Raw genomic sequence first — 16,306 nt, forward strand, 5'->3', positions numbered from 1 at the left:
CTATATACATATATTAACATCGTGATTATACATGTACATTCCAGCCAGTTGTTATGGAATGGTTTCTAATACTAGCTGAAGGTTGGCTAGAGTCCTGACTTATGCTGGATCTTATATATTAGGTGGGCTGAATGTGTGCCTTCCAGATCCTTGGAATTTTCATGCCATCTTTGTTGTTGATATTTGGGTGGTTTTTCAGAATTTCATAGGCTTCCTTAAATTTCCTTTTGTTATATTTGTTAGTTATCGCTAAAACCTTATTTTTTCTTCTTCCTCTTATCTACTCTGCAGTCGTATCTATGCTTATCAAAATTTTTAGTTTGTCCTCATTTCGGATATATGCAAATTTGTTTTTTTACGCTGCATTAGATTATATCCTATAATAGAGTGGATTTCTATTCTAATGATTTCTGAATAGAAATCATTATCATAATCATAGAAATCAGAAATCATAGAAATAACATTAAACCATCTTCCTGAACTCATTAGTAACTCTTACTGACAGTCGTGGCCTTTAAATTAATTCTTTAACTATCAATCCCCTCCTGCTTATGGTTCAGAATTTTGTGAGTGGTGAGTTGGCTATCACATTCAGGCAAGACTGAGAATTAAACAAAATACATGTTTATTTGAACTTGAAACACATTTACAGTCATATTATACCACATATTCAATAAACTCAATCATGCCAAATCAACTCTAGGTTATAAGGTCAATTCACACTAAATTAGTTCAAAAATCATAGCAAACAAAACTAAGCATATCACTAAGCACAGTACTTCCAAACAATAACTCTCTTTCTCCTAAATTTCCCTTCTAAGCTCTGAGGCTTAATATCAAAGCAATCTCAATTCAATTCTACCTGTAACATATGTCACACAAATTTGACTCTGTCTCTCTCATTAATAATCGGTCCAGGACAATATGCCAGATGGACATCAATTATGTTACATATCACAAAATTCTACTTAGAGTTCATTAACTAGACTGTCGAAACATCAATCATATCACAAAGTAATTTCTTCTCTCCAATACCAACTATTTAACATGAAACAAAAGTCTACTTTACCATCACTGAGCTGGAATCAGGTTCTGCTGGTCTTGTGTTGCCCGCGAATTGAATCTTCCATGACGCCACGTGCAGGATCTGGTTATCACTAAGTAGCCCTATCTTCGTATACAGCATCGTTTCCGCGTTGTCGGAGGTTAGCTGCAGACATGTTCGTGCCTGCATCCGCTTCCAAGGAGAGCGCTCGCTATCACACGCTGATCTTCCATCAGGAGTTCACTGAACAGACTGCTTGAATCTCCCGCCATTGCACATCGCTGTCTTGGGCACGATTCCACTCGAACAGGAAGGCCCCGGAACAACAACCGATGAGATGAGAAAGACCTCTTCCTTGACCTAGAGAGCTCCTTTTATTTCTCTTGTTAGCGCCCTCTTTTTCCTTCTAAATTTCCCACACGGTGCTATGATAGTCTCGTTCCCTTACTTTCTCCCTGCCTTGGGAGCTCCTTTTCACGGAAGTCGAACGTGAGTTGCTTTCCGTGTACGTCACTGCCTCGGGCTTTTCATTTAACATACACGCGACCATTAGATCTTTGCTTACGGGTTACTCAGTGATTCACAGAAAAATAAGTCATCTCAAATGAACGTGATATTTACAAATAATTTTCTTCTCATAAATAAGTAAAACAATCTAGTATTATGATAACTTACACGAAAGGAAATTATTTTCTTATACATTTAGAAATTTCACTTGTGTTCTGCTGAAGTGCACGTTTTTCATCCTTCAGCCTTCCTTTTAAACATGGTAAATCCTGAGTGAATGGTTCGTCCTTTCAGACACATCAATCATCATCTAACACTTTCATACCAGGTTTTGTATGGTGTAAAGAGCGGGTGCTTTTCCAGTTTATTTGGTGTCAGGTGTTGAGCGCGTGATCTGAGAGGCCTGCTTCAATATAATGGTAATATTTAATCTGTCTTATGTGTTCTTTCTACGTATAGGGATTGTACGTCCTGCTTCACCTTTGTACGATAAGTTACAGGTGCAGCGGATGCAATAGACTCCAGGATGTGCAAATAGGAGGAGAGGATCCTTGGAGGAGTTGAATATGGTTTTAAGTTTAGTGGGTGGTTTAACGGTGGCATTGAGGTTATAATGTTGTAGGATTCTGCTGATTTTTTCTGATAACCCTTTAATGTATGGGATGGCTATGGTTTTACTCTAATCTAGATTCTTTTTTGTTGATGTTTTATGGAGTATTTTATTAATAGTATTTTTGTTATAGCCATTATTTATGAATGTATCGCTGATGATTTTTAGTTCTTGTTTCAGGGCTTGCTGGTTAGAGCAAATTGTTGTAGCTCTGTTTTTAAGGGTGTTAATGACTCTATATTTTTGTGATGGGAGGTGGTATGAATTAGCATGTATGTATTGGCCGGGGTGTGTCGGTTTTTGGTTGACCGTGAAGGATAGACTGCCTGAAGGAAGACGTATGACTAGTGTGTTTAGGAACGGAAGCGAGTTTTGATTTTCAATTTCGTTGGTAAATTGTATGCATTTGTGTTGTTTGTTCAGGTGGCTAAGGAATGTGTTTAGCGTTTGTCGCTCGTGCGGACAGATAGCAAACACATCGTCAACGTGTCTAAGCCAAACTGTCGGTATTAGATTGGCAGAATCAAGAGCACTTGGCTCAAAGGTTTCCATGTAGAAGTTAGCAATTGGGGGGGGGGCGGATAGTGGTGAGCCCATGGCTGTACTCGGTAGGCAAATTTGTTTTACCACACGAAGTAACCGGACTGTAGTAGGTGGGCAAAGATAGCCGTAATGTCGGGCGGAAATTTTTTCTGTAGTAGAAGAATTGAGTCATTGATGGGGACATTTGTGTAAAGGGCAGAAAGGTCGAAACTGAATAATAAGTCGTCTTTATCGAGTGTTATGTTTTTAGTTTTGTTATAAAGTGTTGTGTCTTCTTTATGTAGGAGGGGGAAATGACCTACCAACCCCTTGAGTGTTGACGCTAATTTCATGGCTAAGTGGTAATTAGGGCTGTCAACCAAATCAACTGGAAAAGCTCCCGCTCTTTACACCGTACAAAAACATGCTATGAAAGGAAATTTAAGGAAGCCTGCGAAATTCTGATAAACCAAACAAATATCAACAACAAAGATTGCATGAAAATTCCAAGGATCTGGATGGCTCACATTCAGCCCATCTAATATATAAGATCCAGCATAAGTCAGGACTCTAGCCAACCTTTAGCTAGTATTAGATACCATTCCATTGCAATTCGCTGGAATTTACATGAACAATTATGATGTTAATAAATGTACACATAAATATGCATGGACTTAATGTTGGGCCCAATGTAATTCTACAACCAACAGATAACATTAATAATAAGACTCAAGCGTTGATGTATATATATATATATATATATATATATATATATATATATATATATATATATATATATATTTTTTTTTACCAGAGGACAGGCCAACAATTGTTGTAGCGGTTGATAAGTAATCGGTACGGTAAGTTAAAGATACATATTTCCCTCTCGATCAATCGGCTGGCCTTTCTAATGAGATGCAGAGACAATAACCTTATTCCTATCTGCATCAATCTGAAAAAGAAATTTACGTCCGCTAAAGCACATCGTATATATATATATGTGACCGCACAGAAAAAGCAATGCTTAGAGAACAGATCCAAACTGCCCGCCAAAACCTAGCAATAACTCAAAATCTGGTTTCAAAACTGCAATCTGAACTATCGAGCTTTTTAAATCCAGATATTCTACAAGTACTTGAAAGAATTACTGACAATTCGGCCAAATATACCCTGGAAAATAATAAACAAAAACTCATCATGCGTGTGAAGGATTTAGGCCTACATGGCCTGTTCCGGCCTTAGAAGTCATCGTTTAAGAGGACGTCCTGGTTTTTCGTTTTCCTAAAGGATTGTACTTTATGGCTTGTTTTAGTAATCTTTCTATTTTCATTCTTTGAACGTGGTCCATCCATTTATGTTTATATTTTTTAATTTTTTCTATTATTGGTTTAATTCTTTCATTACTTCTTCATTTCTTTTGTGATCAGATAGGGTATACTTCGCAATTTTTTCAATAACTTCGTTTCTGCTGTTGTTAATCTTTGTTTTTTTTAGTCTTTTTGTTTTATTGTTCAGTTTTGCTTCCATACATTAAGACTGGTAGGGCTAATGTATTGTATACGTTTAGCCTGGTTTGTTTTTGAACTAGGTTTGGTTTAAATATAGAGTTAATTACACCTGTCCTTTTTAAATATTTTGCAATTTTTACGTTTATGTCATTTTCATATGTGATCATACATCCTAGGTAGTTAAATGAATTCACCTGTTCTAAGATCTTGTTATCTATTACTATTTTAGTTCTTACTGGATCTTCTTTAAAGGCCATAGTTTTTGATTTTTCTGTTGATATTATCATACGATAATCTTTGGCTATCTCATTTAGATCTAAAATAGCTTTCTGTAAGTTATCTTCAGAATTTGAAATTATTATTTGGTCGTCGGCAAAGAGGAGAGTGTTTAAGGGACTGTAGTAGAGAGTTTAATTCCTTGATGTAAATTTTTATTCCATTTTATTATTATTTCATTATTGTTAACCAATTATTGTTAAATAGCCTCTATCTATTTTTATTCTAGCTTCTATTATTCTTTCATTCCATAATTTATAATGTTTTAACTGTTTTGAAAGGGAGTTATGAATCCAAATCATGACACCTGTTTGCGCTCTTTGGTCTCTGTCGACTCCACTGTATATCACATTAAAATTTTCTGTTCTCATTGTTCCTTTTAATTTCTTGTTTGTTTCAGTGATTACTACTATTTTAAAATTTCTTTCATTTAATAATTGGTCTAATTCTATTTCTTTATATGCTATTCCTCTTACATTCCAGTTTGCTATGCGTATTATATTTTGTCGTTTCCATTTTTGTTTTGCCTTTTCCATTCTAGGGCCGTTTCCGATAGATTCAATCCGATTATCTTTTTCTGTCTGCTTACAAGTAGAATTATGTTCTCGATGCCTGAAGATGGAATATTTCAGCGGTAGGGCTGCTACCTGAAGGCTTCTTCCGAATTTAAACCCATAGGAGGAATAGGGTATATTGAAGAGGAAAGAGAAGATTATAGTAAGGTTTATAGAGAGGGAAGAGTTGTAAGGCCAGAAATGAAAAAGACCCCATGGCCCTCGAGTACTCTACTAGCATAAGGATCATAAAATAAGAAAAGTTGGTTGATAAGGCCTTATAGGAAAGATTAAAGTAAGTGGATCTTCCTCAAAGTAGAAGGAGAGGATAGATCTAGCTAGGGTCCATGGGAGTGCCGCTTCCCTTACAACCAAAATGATTGCCCCTTATGGTCCACGAGTCCTTATTCAGTATATTCGGACCACCCCACCATATACACTCAAGCACACACACACACACACGGTGGGGTCCCCTATCCGCCACCCAGGGGGCGCGCTCTCTAGGAGTTACAGGGCCCCCGAGAGTAAAACTAAAGAAAAACTCAGGAACAAATTTCACAGTTTGTAACAACGGCGAAATATGGCGGTCAATCACAGGAATCCAACCAATCAGGAGAGACCTCCTCCCCGGTAAACACCTCCAAAAAAGAATAGCAAACTAGGGAAACAAGGAGCTACCAACCATCGGCAAGCTAGGACCATGTGATCAACCTATCAAGCCACACCTTAAACAGCGGCGAACTTACGCTACTGGATAAAGGACTTAACTACGCAATAGAACCTAAAAAAAGCTAAACAAATTGGATTTTATTTACCATGTAGAAAGAGGCATCAGGTTCCAACCCAACAATATAGCCGATAAAATGCGATTAGAAACAAGTAATGTCCTGAACAATAAGAAAACCATATAGAACAAACTCACAAAAACGGAACTACCAGCAATAAAGAGGACAAAATACATACTTCAGATGAATCAACTAGAAGCCGATAACAACACATAATCTGATAAACTATAACCCAACGAACAAGATAAAGGACAAAACAGAGAAACTACTCAAGTCCGTCACTTCTTGGCCACCGGACACGGTGAAAAAACTCATACCCCACTACGCTCGTCCCCCAGAATATCTGGAATCCCAAAAATACACAAACAAAATGTTCCGCTTCGACCAATTGATTGTGGAAGGGATAGACAGCCCTAATTCACACTTAACCAAGAAATTAGCGTTAACACTCAAGGAGGTGGTAGGTCATTCCTCTCGTACATAAAGAACACACAACACTTTATAAACAAAATTAAAAACCCAACACTCGACAAAGACGACTTATTAGTCAGTTTCGACGTTTCTGCCCTTTTCACAAATGTAAAAATACAGTAATTTACCGTACATAAAGCTCTCAGCAACTCTTTTTAAACTTAAATGATATAATAAAATGGAATAAAAATTTAATACCCTAAAAACTATAGACATATCAGTATACTAAATTCCTGTTACAATATATATATATATATATATATATATATATATATCAGTGGCGCACTCAGGATTTAATCATGGAGGGGGCCGAGCGCTAAGGATTTAACCTTTGGGGGGGGGGGGGGAGGCCAGGTTGAGTAGACGATTTGCGAATACCCACAACGTATCGCATACGACCTATGACTGAGCATCTGCAGTGATCGCTAATTCATAAGTAGTATAGCAATAGAAGACACGACACAACATAAATAAAAAAAAATGAATTTAAATTAGGGAAAGATTTTTGGAAAATTTTCTAGTGTTTGTTTTTTTCCTTTTCTTTGGGGGGGGTGCCCGGGCTATTCCCCCCCCCCTCTGGGTGCGCCACTGATATATATATATATATATATATATATAGCAGAATCTTAAATAGCAAACTAATGAAATATTCTGAAAACTTAATTTTAGAAGTACAGAATGGATTTAGAAAAGGACGATCATGTATAGACCCGGCCTTTTGCCTAAAATTAATAATAGAGAAAAGAAAAGAATACAATTTAGAAACACATATTGCATTTATTGACTGTGAAAAAGCATTTGACAAAGTTAAAAGCAACATATTATTTAACATATTAAAAGAAAGACAAACACAAAATAATATCCTAAAAGCTATCACAAGTATATATGAAAATAATCAAATACAAATAAGATTAAATCACGAGCTATCATATACGACAGAGAAAATCCAAGTGGTCCAACAGGGATGGCCCCCTTCTCAGCAACTGTTTTTAATGTCTACTTAAATGAAATAATAATAAAATGGAATAAAAATTTACATCGAGGAATTAAACTCTCTACTACAGTCACCTTAAACACTCTCCTCTTTGCTGACGACCAAATAATAATTTCAAATTCTGAAGATAACTTACAGAAAGCTATTTTAGATCTAAATGAGATATCCAAAGATTATGGTATGATAATATCAACAGAAAAATCAAAAACTATGGCCTTTAAAGAAGATCCAGTAAGAACTAAAATAGTAATAGATAACAAGATCTTAGAACAGGTGGATTCATTTAACTACCTAGGATGTATGATCACATATGAAAATGAAAAAGACAAACGTAAAAATTGCAAAATATTTAAAAAGGACAGGTGTAATTAACTCTATATTTAAACCAAACCTAGTTCAAAAACAAACCAGACTAAAAGTGTATAATACATTAGCCCTACCAGTCTTAATGTATGGAAGCAAAATCTTGACAATTAAACGAAAAGACTAAAACAACAAAGATTAACAACAGCAGAAATAAAGTTTATGAGAAAAACTGCACTGTATACCCATTTTTGATCACAAAAGAAATTATGGAAGAATTAAACCAAGAACCAGTAATAGAAAAAAATTACAAAATATAAACATAAATGGATTAAACGCGTTCAAAGAAATGAAAACAGAAAAATTACCAAAACAAGCCTTAAAGTACAAGCCATTAGGAAAAAGATAATCAGGACGTCCTCGTAAACTACGACTTCTAAGGGCGGAACAGGCCATGTTAGGCCTAAATCTTTGATACGCATGATAATGGTGATGAAAGTTTTTGTTTTTCCAGGGTATATTTGGCCGAATTTTGAATAATTATTTCAAGTACTTGTAGAATGTCTGGATATAAATAGCTCGATAGTTCAGATCGCAATTTTGAAAGTAGATTTTGAGATATTGGTAGGTTTTGGCGGGCTGTTTGGATATATATATATATATATATATATATCCAGGTTACTGTCTCTGCATCTTTTTAGAAAGGCCAGCCGATTGATCAATTGAGAAATACGCATCTTTAACGTACCGTACCTTGCGATTTGTGGGTATCATTTCCATGGATAATCTGAATCCTTTCTTTTAGGCTTACACGGTGATCCGAATACATTTTTGAAAATTATGGTGACAACTGCCGTGTTTGAATAAAAACTTCAGTTTAATTTAACTAAAATCTATATTCGACGCATCGACCGATATGTAAAGGTCATCTTCTAGAGCATACACACCATGTACAGAGAACAAGCTTCACTACAATCTAACTGGTTTGTTAAACTTATTGACCAACCGCTACAACAATTGTTGGCCAGATCTCTGGTGAAAAAAAAATAAAAAAATACAACAACGGTAGAGTCCTATCATTAATATCTGTTGGTTGTAGAATTACATTGGGCGCAAAAACAAGTCTATATATCTATCTATATACATATATTAACGTCATGATTAGATTATACATGTACATTCAAGCCAGTTGGTATGGAATGGTTTCTAATACTATCTGAATGTTGGCTAGAGTCCTGGCTTATGCTGGATCTTGTATGTTAGGTGAGCTGAATGTGTGACATCAAGAGCCTTGGAATTCTCATGCCATCTTTGTTGTTGATATTTGGGTGGTTTATCAGAATTTCACAGGCTTTCTTAAATTTCCTTTAATACCATGTTTTCGTATGGTGTAAAGAAAGGGTGCTTTTCCAATTGATTTGGTTGACAGCCCTAATTACCACTTAGCCAAGAATTTAGCGTCAACACTCAAGGAGTTGGTAGGTCATTCCCCCTCCTACATAAAGAACACACAACACTTTATAAACAAAATTAAAAATATAACACTCGATAAAGACGACTTATTAATCAGTTTCGACGTTTCTGCCCTTTACACAAATGTCACCATTAATGACACAATTCTCCTACTAGAGAAAAAATTTCCGCTTGACATTACGGCCATCTTTGCTCACGTACTACAGTCCGGTTACTTCGTGTGGAAAAACAAATTTACCTGAAAAACGAAGGTACAGCCATGGGCTCACCACTAACCCCCCCCCCCCAATCGCTAACTTCTACATGGAAACCTTTGAGCCAAGGGCTCAAAGGCTCTGTCTGTCCGCACGGGCGACAAACGCTAAACACATTCCTTGGCCACCTGAACACACAACACGAATGCATACAATTTACCATCAAAATTGAAAATCAAAACTCGATTCCGTTCCTGGACACACTAGTCATACGTCTTCCTTCAGGCAGTCTATCCTTCACGGTCTACCAAAAAGCGATACACCCCGGCCAATACATATACACTAATTAATACCACCACCCATCACAAAAATATAGTCATTAACACCCTATAAAACAGAGCTACAACAATTTGCTCTAACCAGCAAGCCCTGGAACAAGAACTAAAAATCACCAGCGACATATTCATAAATAATGGCTACAACAAAAATACTATTAATAAAATACTCCATAAAACATCAACAAAAAAGGATCTAGATTACAGTGAAACCATAGCCATAACATACATTAGAGTTATGAGAAAAAATCAACAGAATCATTACAACCTCAATGCCACCTTTAAAACCATATTCAACTCCTCTAAGGATCCTCTCTTCCCAATGCCACATCCTGGAGTTTATTACATCCGCTGCACCTGTAACGTATCGTACATTGGTGAAGCAGGACGTACAATCCCTATACGTAAGAAAGAACACATAAGACACATTAAATATAACCATTATATTGAAGCAGGCCTCTCAGATCACACGCTCAACACCTGACACCAAATCAACTGGAAAAGCACCAACTCTTTACAACATACAATAACCTTGTATGAAAGGAAATTTAAGGAAGCCTAAAAATTCTGATAAACCACCCAAATATCAACAACAAATATGACATGAAAATTACAAGGATCTGGATGGCATGCATTCAGCCCACCTAATATATAATATCCAGCATAAGTCAGGCCTCTAGCCAACCTCCAGCTAGTATTAGAAACCATTCCATACCAACTGGCTGGAATGTATATGTATAATCTAATCATGATGTTGATATATGTATATAGATAGATATATAGACTTGTTGTTGCACCCAATGTAATTCTACAGCCAACAGATATTAATAATAGAACTCTAGCGTTGATGTATAATTTTTTTCCTCCACTGGAGGTCATGCTAACAATTGTTGTCAGTTGGTCAGTAACCTTAGCAAACCAGTTATATTGTAGTGTAGCTTGTTCTCTGTATATAGTGTATGTTCCATATGACGACCTTGACATAAAGTGGAAACGTCGAATGTAGATTTTAGTTATATCAAACTAAAGTTTTTACTCAAACAAGGTAATTGTCTCCATAATTTTCAAAAATATTTACCGATGTGTTCCAAGTTTGTTATTACAATCGGAATGTCTTTTCAATTCGCTCCTCTGATTTTTCTTGACCATAAAATTCCTCCACTTAGGAATCCTTGTGGCCTGTGGTTGGGGCACTGACATGTATCATGGTCATATTGAGAGGTTTTCCTCCTAGGCAGAATAAAGCAATTCTGCTATTGAGAGGACTAAATTCCATGACAGAATTTCGTGATGTTTAGTGTATCAAAAACCCAACACCTTTTTCGCTGCAATCATATCCAGAGTAAAGAAGTGCAATCTTTCATCTGTTGTTAGCTCTCTTATTTTGGGCCATCGAATTTCACAAAGTCTCATAACAGTCCATTTATATCTTCCTAGTTTGTGCTGTAGTAGTTTGAGTTGACCTGATTTGTAGTGGAGTCCTAATATTCCAGGTTCTGGTCTTTAAATGGTTGCGGAGTCTGAATCTAGTTTTTTCATTATTTTTATCCGTGATAGCGCCAGTCGCTAGTTTGTCATTGCCAACCCTGGAGCTGCTACCAAATAACAATGCAGACCTTATTGAACTGGGCGACTTCCAAGCCAGCATGGTATGCTGTGTTAAATCCTTTGCCATGAATGTCTAATGGGAAGTAAATTAATGCAGTTGCACCATCTCCTCTTTTGTCTTCACCTGCTAGCATTTAGCTGGGCAGAGTGGGATGGCCTTCACGCCTTAGATAGCCCTACCAGGAATAATAATATTCCCGATGTGCTTTGCCCATCCCACGCAGGTCATTTTCATTTCGTTTTCATAATACCAACTCCATTATTTTATAATGCAGTGATTGTAATATGTTAATAAATAAAATAATTCATGAAACTTTAATCACTTGGCAATTACAGTCGACTGTAAATGTTTTCAAAATAGAAAACAATATGAATTTTTTCAAACGTTCTCTTGAATCTCATTAGATACCTTTTCCTGATGTAAGTTTTTAATAATGGCCAAAACTTCTTCCAATGGTCTATTGCACTTCTTGAAATAAGTTGGATCATGTACAAAATCTTATGGGAATGGTGTCATCTGAAATGAAACTAAACAATAGGGGATGGAGATGAATGTGCATACCGATAGAGCATCATGAGAGAAATGAATGAGAAACTAAAGTGATTATAAATTAGGTAAACCGGTGTCATAATTATAAGAGAATACTCTGTTGGGTTCATTTCGGTGAAGTTTCCTCAAGGAAGTTATCAGTTAAATTTCGATGAACAAAAAGTCGAGGAGAGAAGTACAAGTCTTATTTGAAGTACAGAAACGAATGTGTGCGTGATGTCTTCATCTAATTTGCTTTTTTAGAATTGAATTTCAGTTATATCCCTGGAATCACATTGTCATATCCGAACACTATTTATTATAATTTTTTAAAAAAACTTATGCATTAAAATGAGTATTTGTTAAAAGCAATTATGTTATTAAAATATTCTCACAACTTAAAAAAAACTCATTTTATTAAATTTTAGAAAGTGAAACACCTCAGCAAAAATTGCTTAGCAATTACAACTTGTAATTTACATTTAACATGTAAATTGTCTGCAAAGCAGATGAATACAATTTTCATTTCACACTAAATTAAGAAAAAGTGGAACATATGAAATGACAGTGAAAATTAAAATAAAATAAAAATAAAAAAAACAATAAAACTAATCAACTGAAATTTTATTAATTCAAAAAGTCATCTGATATTTATGATGAAAAAATCTGAAGTGCACACATTGAAGTAGTGCATTGTCGTATACTAGCGGCTGCTGTTTCCCGACTGTCATTATTTTATTGTTCTTTCCTGCTCTGACGGTTTTGAAACATATGAACTTCGAAGAATGAGGGTAGTATGGATTCACATCAAAAGGTTTTGTTAGAAACTTGTCATGATTGCTAGATATTAACATCACAAAATTCACCCAAGTTCTCACAGAAAACCAAACAAAAAAAACCCAGAATTATCTGAAATATTTTTCATTTTTTTTACTGCCTTGTACAAAAAACTAAGCTCTTCAAACACTTCTTTGAAACAGCTTTTTGTTCTCTGTGGTTTGCAATTTTTACGATAGCCAAATTCAAAAATTTTTTGCAACATATTTTGTAGATAAAGCATTTCATCAATCGGATTGTAGCGTTTTTGGTGGTTTCAGGGATTCTATAGTAGAAAACATAGAGCTACACTCTTGAGAAGTAAAAGGATTATCACTGGTATGCACTCTTAGATGAGTTTTCAGAATCGAACAGCGCAAAAATTTCTTCTTGCAAATTTAATAAAGAAAAGGTTTCTCACTCAGTATGCACTCTTAGATGACTTTTCAGACTGGGACAGTAAGAAAATTTCTTGTTGCAAATTTTGCATGGAAAAGGTTTCTCACCAGTATGCGATCTCAGATGTCTTTTCAGGTGGAAACTCTGTGAAAACTTCTTGTTGCAAATTTTGCATAGAAAAGGTTTCTCACCAGTATGTACTCTTAGATGACTTTTCAAACTGGAACAGTCAGAAAACTTTTTGTTGCAAATTTCGCATAGAAAAGGTTTCTCACCAGTGTGAACTCTTAGATGACTTTTCAGATTCGAACTGTGCAAAAATTTCTTCTCGCAAATTTCACAAAGAAAAGGTTTCTCACCAGTATGCACTCTTAGATGACATTTCAAACTGAAACAGTGAGAAAATTTCTTGTTGCAAATTTTGCATGGAAAAGGTTTCTCACCAGTATGCGATCTCAGATGTCTTTTCAGATGGAAACTCTCTGAAAACTTCTTGTTGCAAATTTCGCATAGAAAAGGTTTCTCACCAGTATGCACGCTTAGATGACTTTTCAGATTCGAACTGACTGAAAACTTCTTGTTGCAAATTTCACAAAAAAAATGGTTTCTCACCAGTATGCACTCTTAGATGACTTTTCAGATCGCAACTCTGTGAAAACTTCTTGTTGCAAATTTCACAAAAAAATGGTTTCTCACCAGTATGCACTCTTAGATGACTTTTCAGATCGCAACTCTGTGAAAACTTCTTGTTGCAAATTTCACAAAAAAATGGTTTCTCACCAGTATGCACTCTTAGATGACTTTTCAGATCGCAACTCTGTGAAAACTTCTTGTTGCAAATTTCGCAGGAAAAAGGTTTCTTACCAGTATGCAATCTTAGATGACTTTTCAGACTCGAATTGAATGAAAACATCTTGTTACAAATTTCGCATAGAAAAGGTTTCTCTCCAGTGTGAACTCTTAGATGACTTTTCAGATCGGAACTCTGTGAAAACTTCTTGTTGCAAATTTCGCAGGAAAAAGGTTTCTCACCAGTATGCAATCTTAGATGTCTTTTCAGACTCGAATTGAATGAAAACATCTTGTTACAAATTTCGCATAGAAAAGGTTTCTCTCCAGTGTGAACTCTTAGATGACTTTTCAGATTCGAATTGTCTGAAAATTTATTGTTGCAAATTTCACAAAGAAAAGGCTTATCACCAGTATGCACTCTTAGATGACTTTTCAGACTCGAACTGAATGAAAACACCTTGTTACAAATTTCGCATAGAAAAGGCTTCTCACCAGTATGCAATTTTAGATGAATTTTCAGACTCGAACTACCTGAAAACATCTTGTTGCAAATTTCGCATAGAAAAGTTTTTTCACCAGTATGTATGGTTAGATAATTTTTCACTCATGTTACAAATTCGATAAGGAAACGGTTTCTCTCTGATGTGAACACTTTCGTGAGTTCTCATGTGAGACGATTCACAGAATTTCTTCTAACAGGTTTCAGTTGTAAAGGAAAAATCATCTTTAGTTTGCTTCTTCATGTGGTTTTTATGATTGAGAATATTATTTGCCATGTGTTTTGAATAAAAATACTTTTCTTCAGTGAGTACATAACGATCTTGGTGAAGATCTTTTATGGGACCATAGTGATGAAAACGTAGAGGTACACATAACAGTTAAAAGGTTTTCTTTAGTGCGAGATCTCAGATTCATTTTAAAGCTTTGTCTATAGCCATATGAATTTCTACAAATTTTATACTCAGACGGATTCTCTTTCCCGTGAACCCTTCTGATGTGAAATAAAAGCTTTACTTCATAAAAGGCTCTGCCACATATTTCACAGGTGAAAGGTTTCTCCTGCAAGGGCACAAACTATTTGGCATTTTAGTTTCTGAGAGTGTAAATATCTTGTGGCATATTTGGATTGAAAAGACCTCTCATTCGTGTGAATAACAGAATATAGGAATCTTTATCTGATCGATTTCAATCGAAGGTGAATTAGCCGATCTCATATACGCAGGTAGCAGGCTTTTTTCTCCCGGAAACTCGGGTTTTTCATCCTGCATACAGACAAATCGGCCCTTCAGAACACATACAATTTAGAGACATAGAATACCAGTTGTGGTGGCGGTAGAGGTGGGCGTTGATTCGTAGTAGAGGTTCAGTGTAGAGACAGTTGTAGGTGTCCTCCCGCGATGAGTCCTCGGACTCCTTGGAGGTGTCAGGAATAATAATATCTTTAAAGAAAGGACTTTGAGGAAAATGATTTGCATACTGATTTCTGTTCCGTTGTGTTTGTGTTCTCCATGCCAGGTAATTTAATCGGGAAAGTTTGTAGTGTTCACAATTTCTAAAATGCACCTCAAAAGAACTAAAATAGAAACTTTTACATTCGGAAAAACGAAAACGTATCCCAGGATTAACCAGCTTTATGTGTCTTAGTTCTCTGTAGCCTTGTGACTCTTCAGGTGTGTAAATGAGAAAAAGGTCTTGCTGTAATTTTTATATGAAAATAGCTTCTTGACTGAGTGCAATTTCAGATGCTGTCAAAGATTTACTGAATCAAAGAAATTCTTCAGACATGTCGTACAGAAGGAATATTTTCCCTTCTTTTTCCACGTGCATTTTCTGGTGCCCTTTTTTTAGGCTGTCATGAGGATGATAGTTTTTCCCACATTTCTAGCATGACCCTTTACCTCTGTAGTCTACTATTGTTCAATTCCTGATCTTTGTCTGATGCGTTTTAAGTTGATCTGATTGCTTAAAGGATTTGTGTAATACTTTGCACATAGATTTTTTTTTTTATCTGACTGATTACTGTGCGTTTTCTGTCAGTTCATGCTATGATATACAAACTGCGTCTTGAATGACGCACAAACGAAATACTTTTTCCGATTTTCATCTCAGTTAAAATATATCAATAGGAAATGCGAATGAACAGTTGTTGCAGGAGGAGATTTACTAATTGTTTTTTGAATTTGGGTCATCTATTCCATTCTAATTTGATGCTTTTCTGTTAACACTACTATAAGAGCAACCTCTTCGGGATTATTTGATTTTTATTTCGCAAGTCCAGCTTGAAATGTTTACTAAAACTTAATAGTTTTCATACAATGCTGCTTATCAGCTTGGTTTTAATGCGTTAGTAGGCAAAATGTCTCATGGCACTAACCCTATTCACAATCTGCAAAGAGAAATTGTGTAATTAATGCTAAATTAAAACTCCATTTAGCAAATAAAATATTCTCAACATATTAACTAATATTCAATCGTAATTAATGTATGAATTTTTATCTAGAAATTTAGTATTTGTAATGAAGAGTGGAATCAAAAATAACGCTAAAACCTTCAATGGAAAATAACCAAGTACTATCGCTCTTAAA

The 16,306-nt window shown here is 35.6% G+C and overlaps 1 protein-coding gene across 1 annotated transcript in view; it reads right to left on the reverse strand.

The window, feature by feature from the left end:
• Positions 1–14,262, reverse strand: part of LOC150093486 (uncharacterized) — a 96,857-nt gene extending 82,595 nt beyond the window's left edge. Inside the window, exons 1-2 of the mRNA XM_090413636.1 lie at positions 13,550–14,262; positions 13,020–13,476 (exon numbers count right to left, since the gene is read on the reverse strand). Of these exons, the coding sequence (XP_090269762.1) occupies positions 13,020–13,476; positions 13,550–14,262 (1,170 nt within the window). The remainder of the gene's footprint in view (positions 1–13,019; positions 13,477–13,549) is intronic.
• Between the last annotated feature and the right edge of the window lie 2,044 nt (positions 14,263–16,306).

Source organism: Typopeltis vanoorti, chromosome 24 (genome assembly GCF_054136105.1).
Source record: "Typopeltis vanoorti isolate ZY-2024b chromosome 24, IOZ_Tvanoo_1.0, whole genome shotgun sequence".
Lineage (NCBI taxonomy): Eukaryota > Metazoa > Arthropoda > Arachnida > Uropygi > Thelyphonidae > Typopeltis > Typopeltis vanoorti.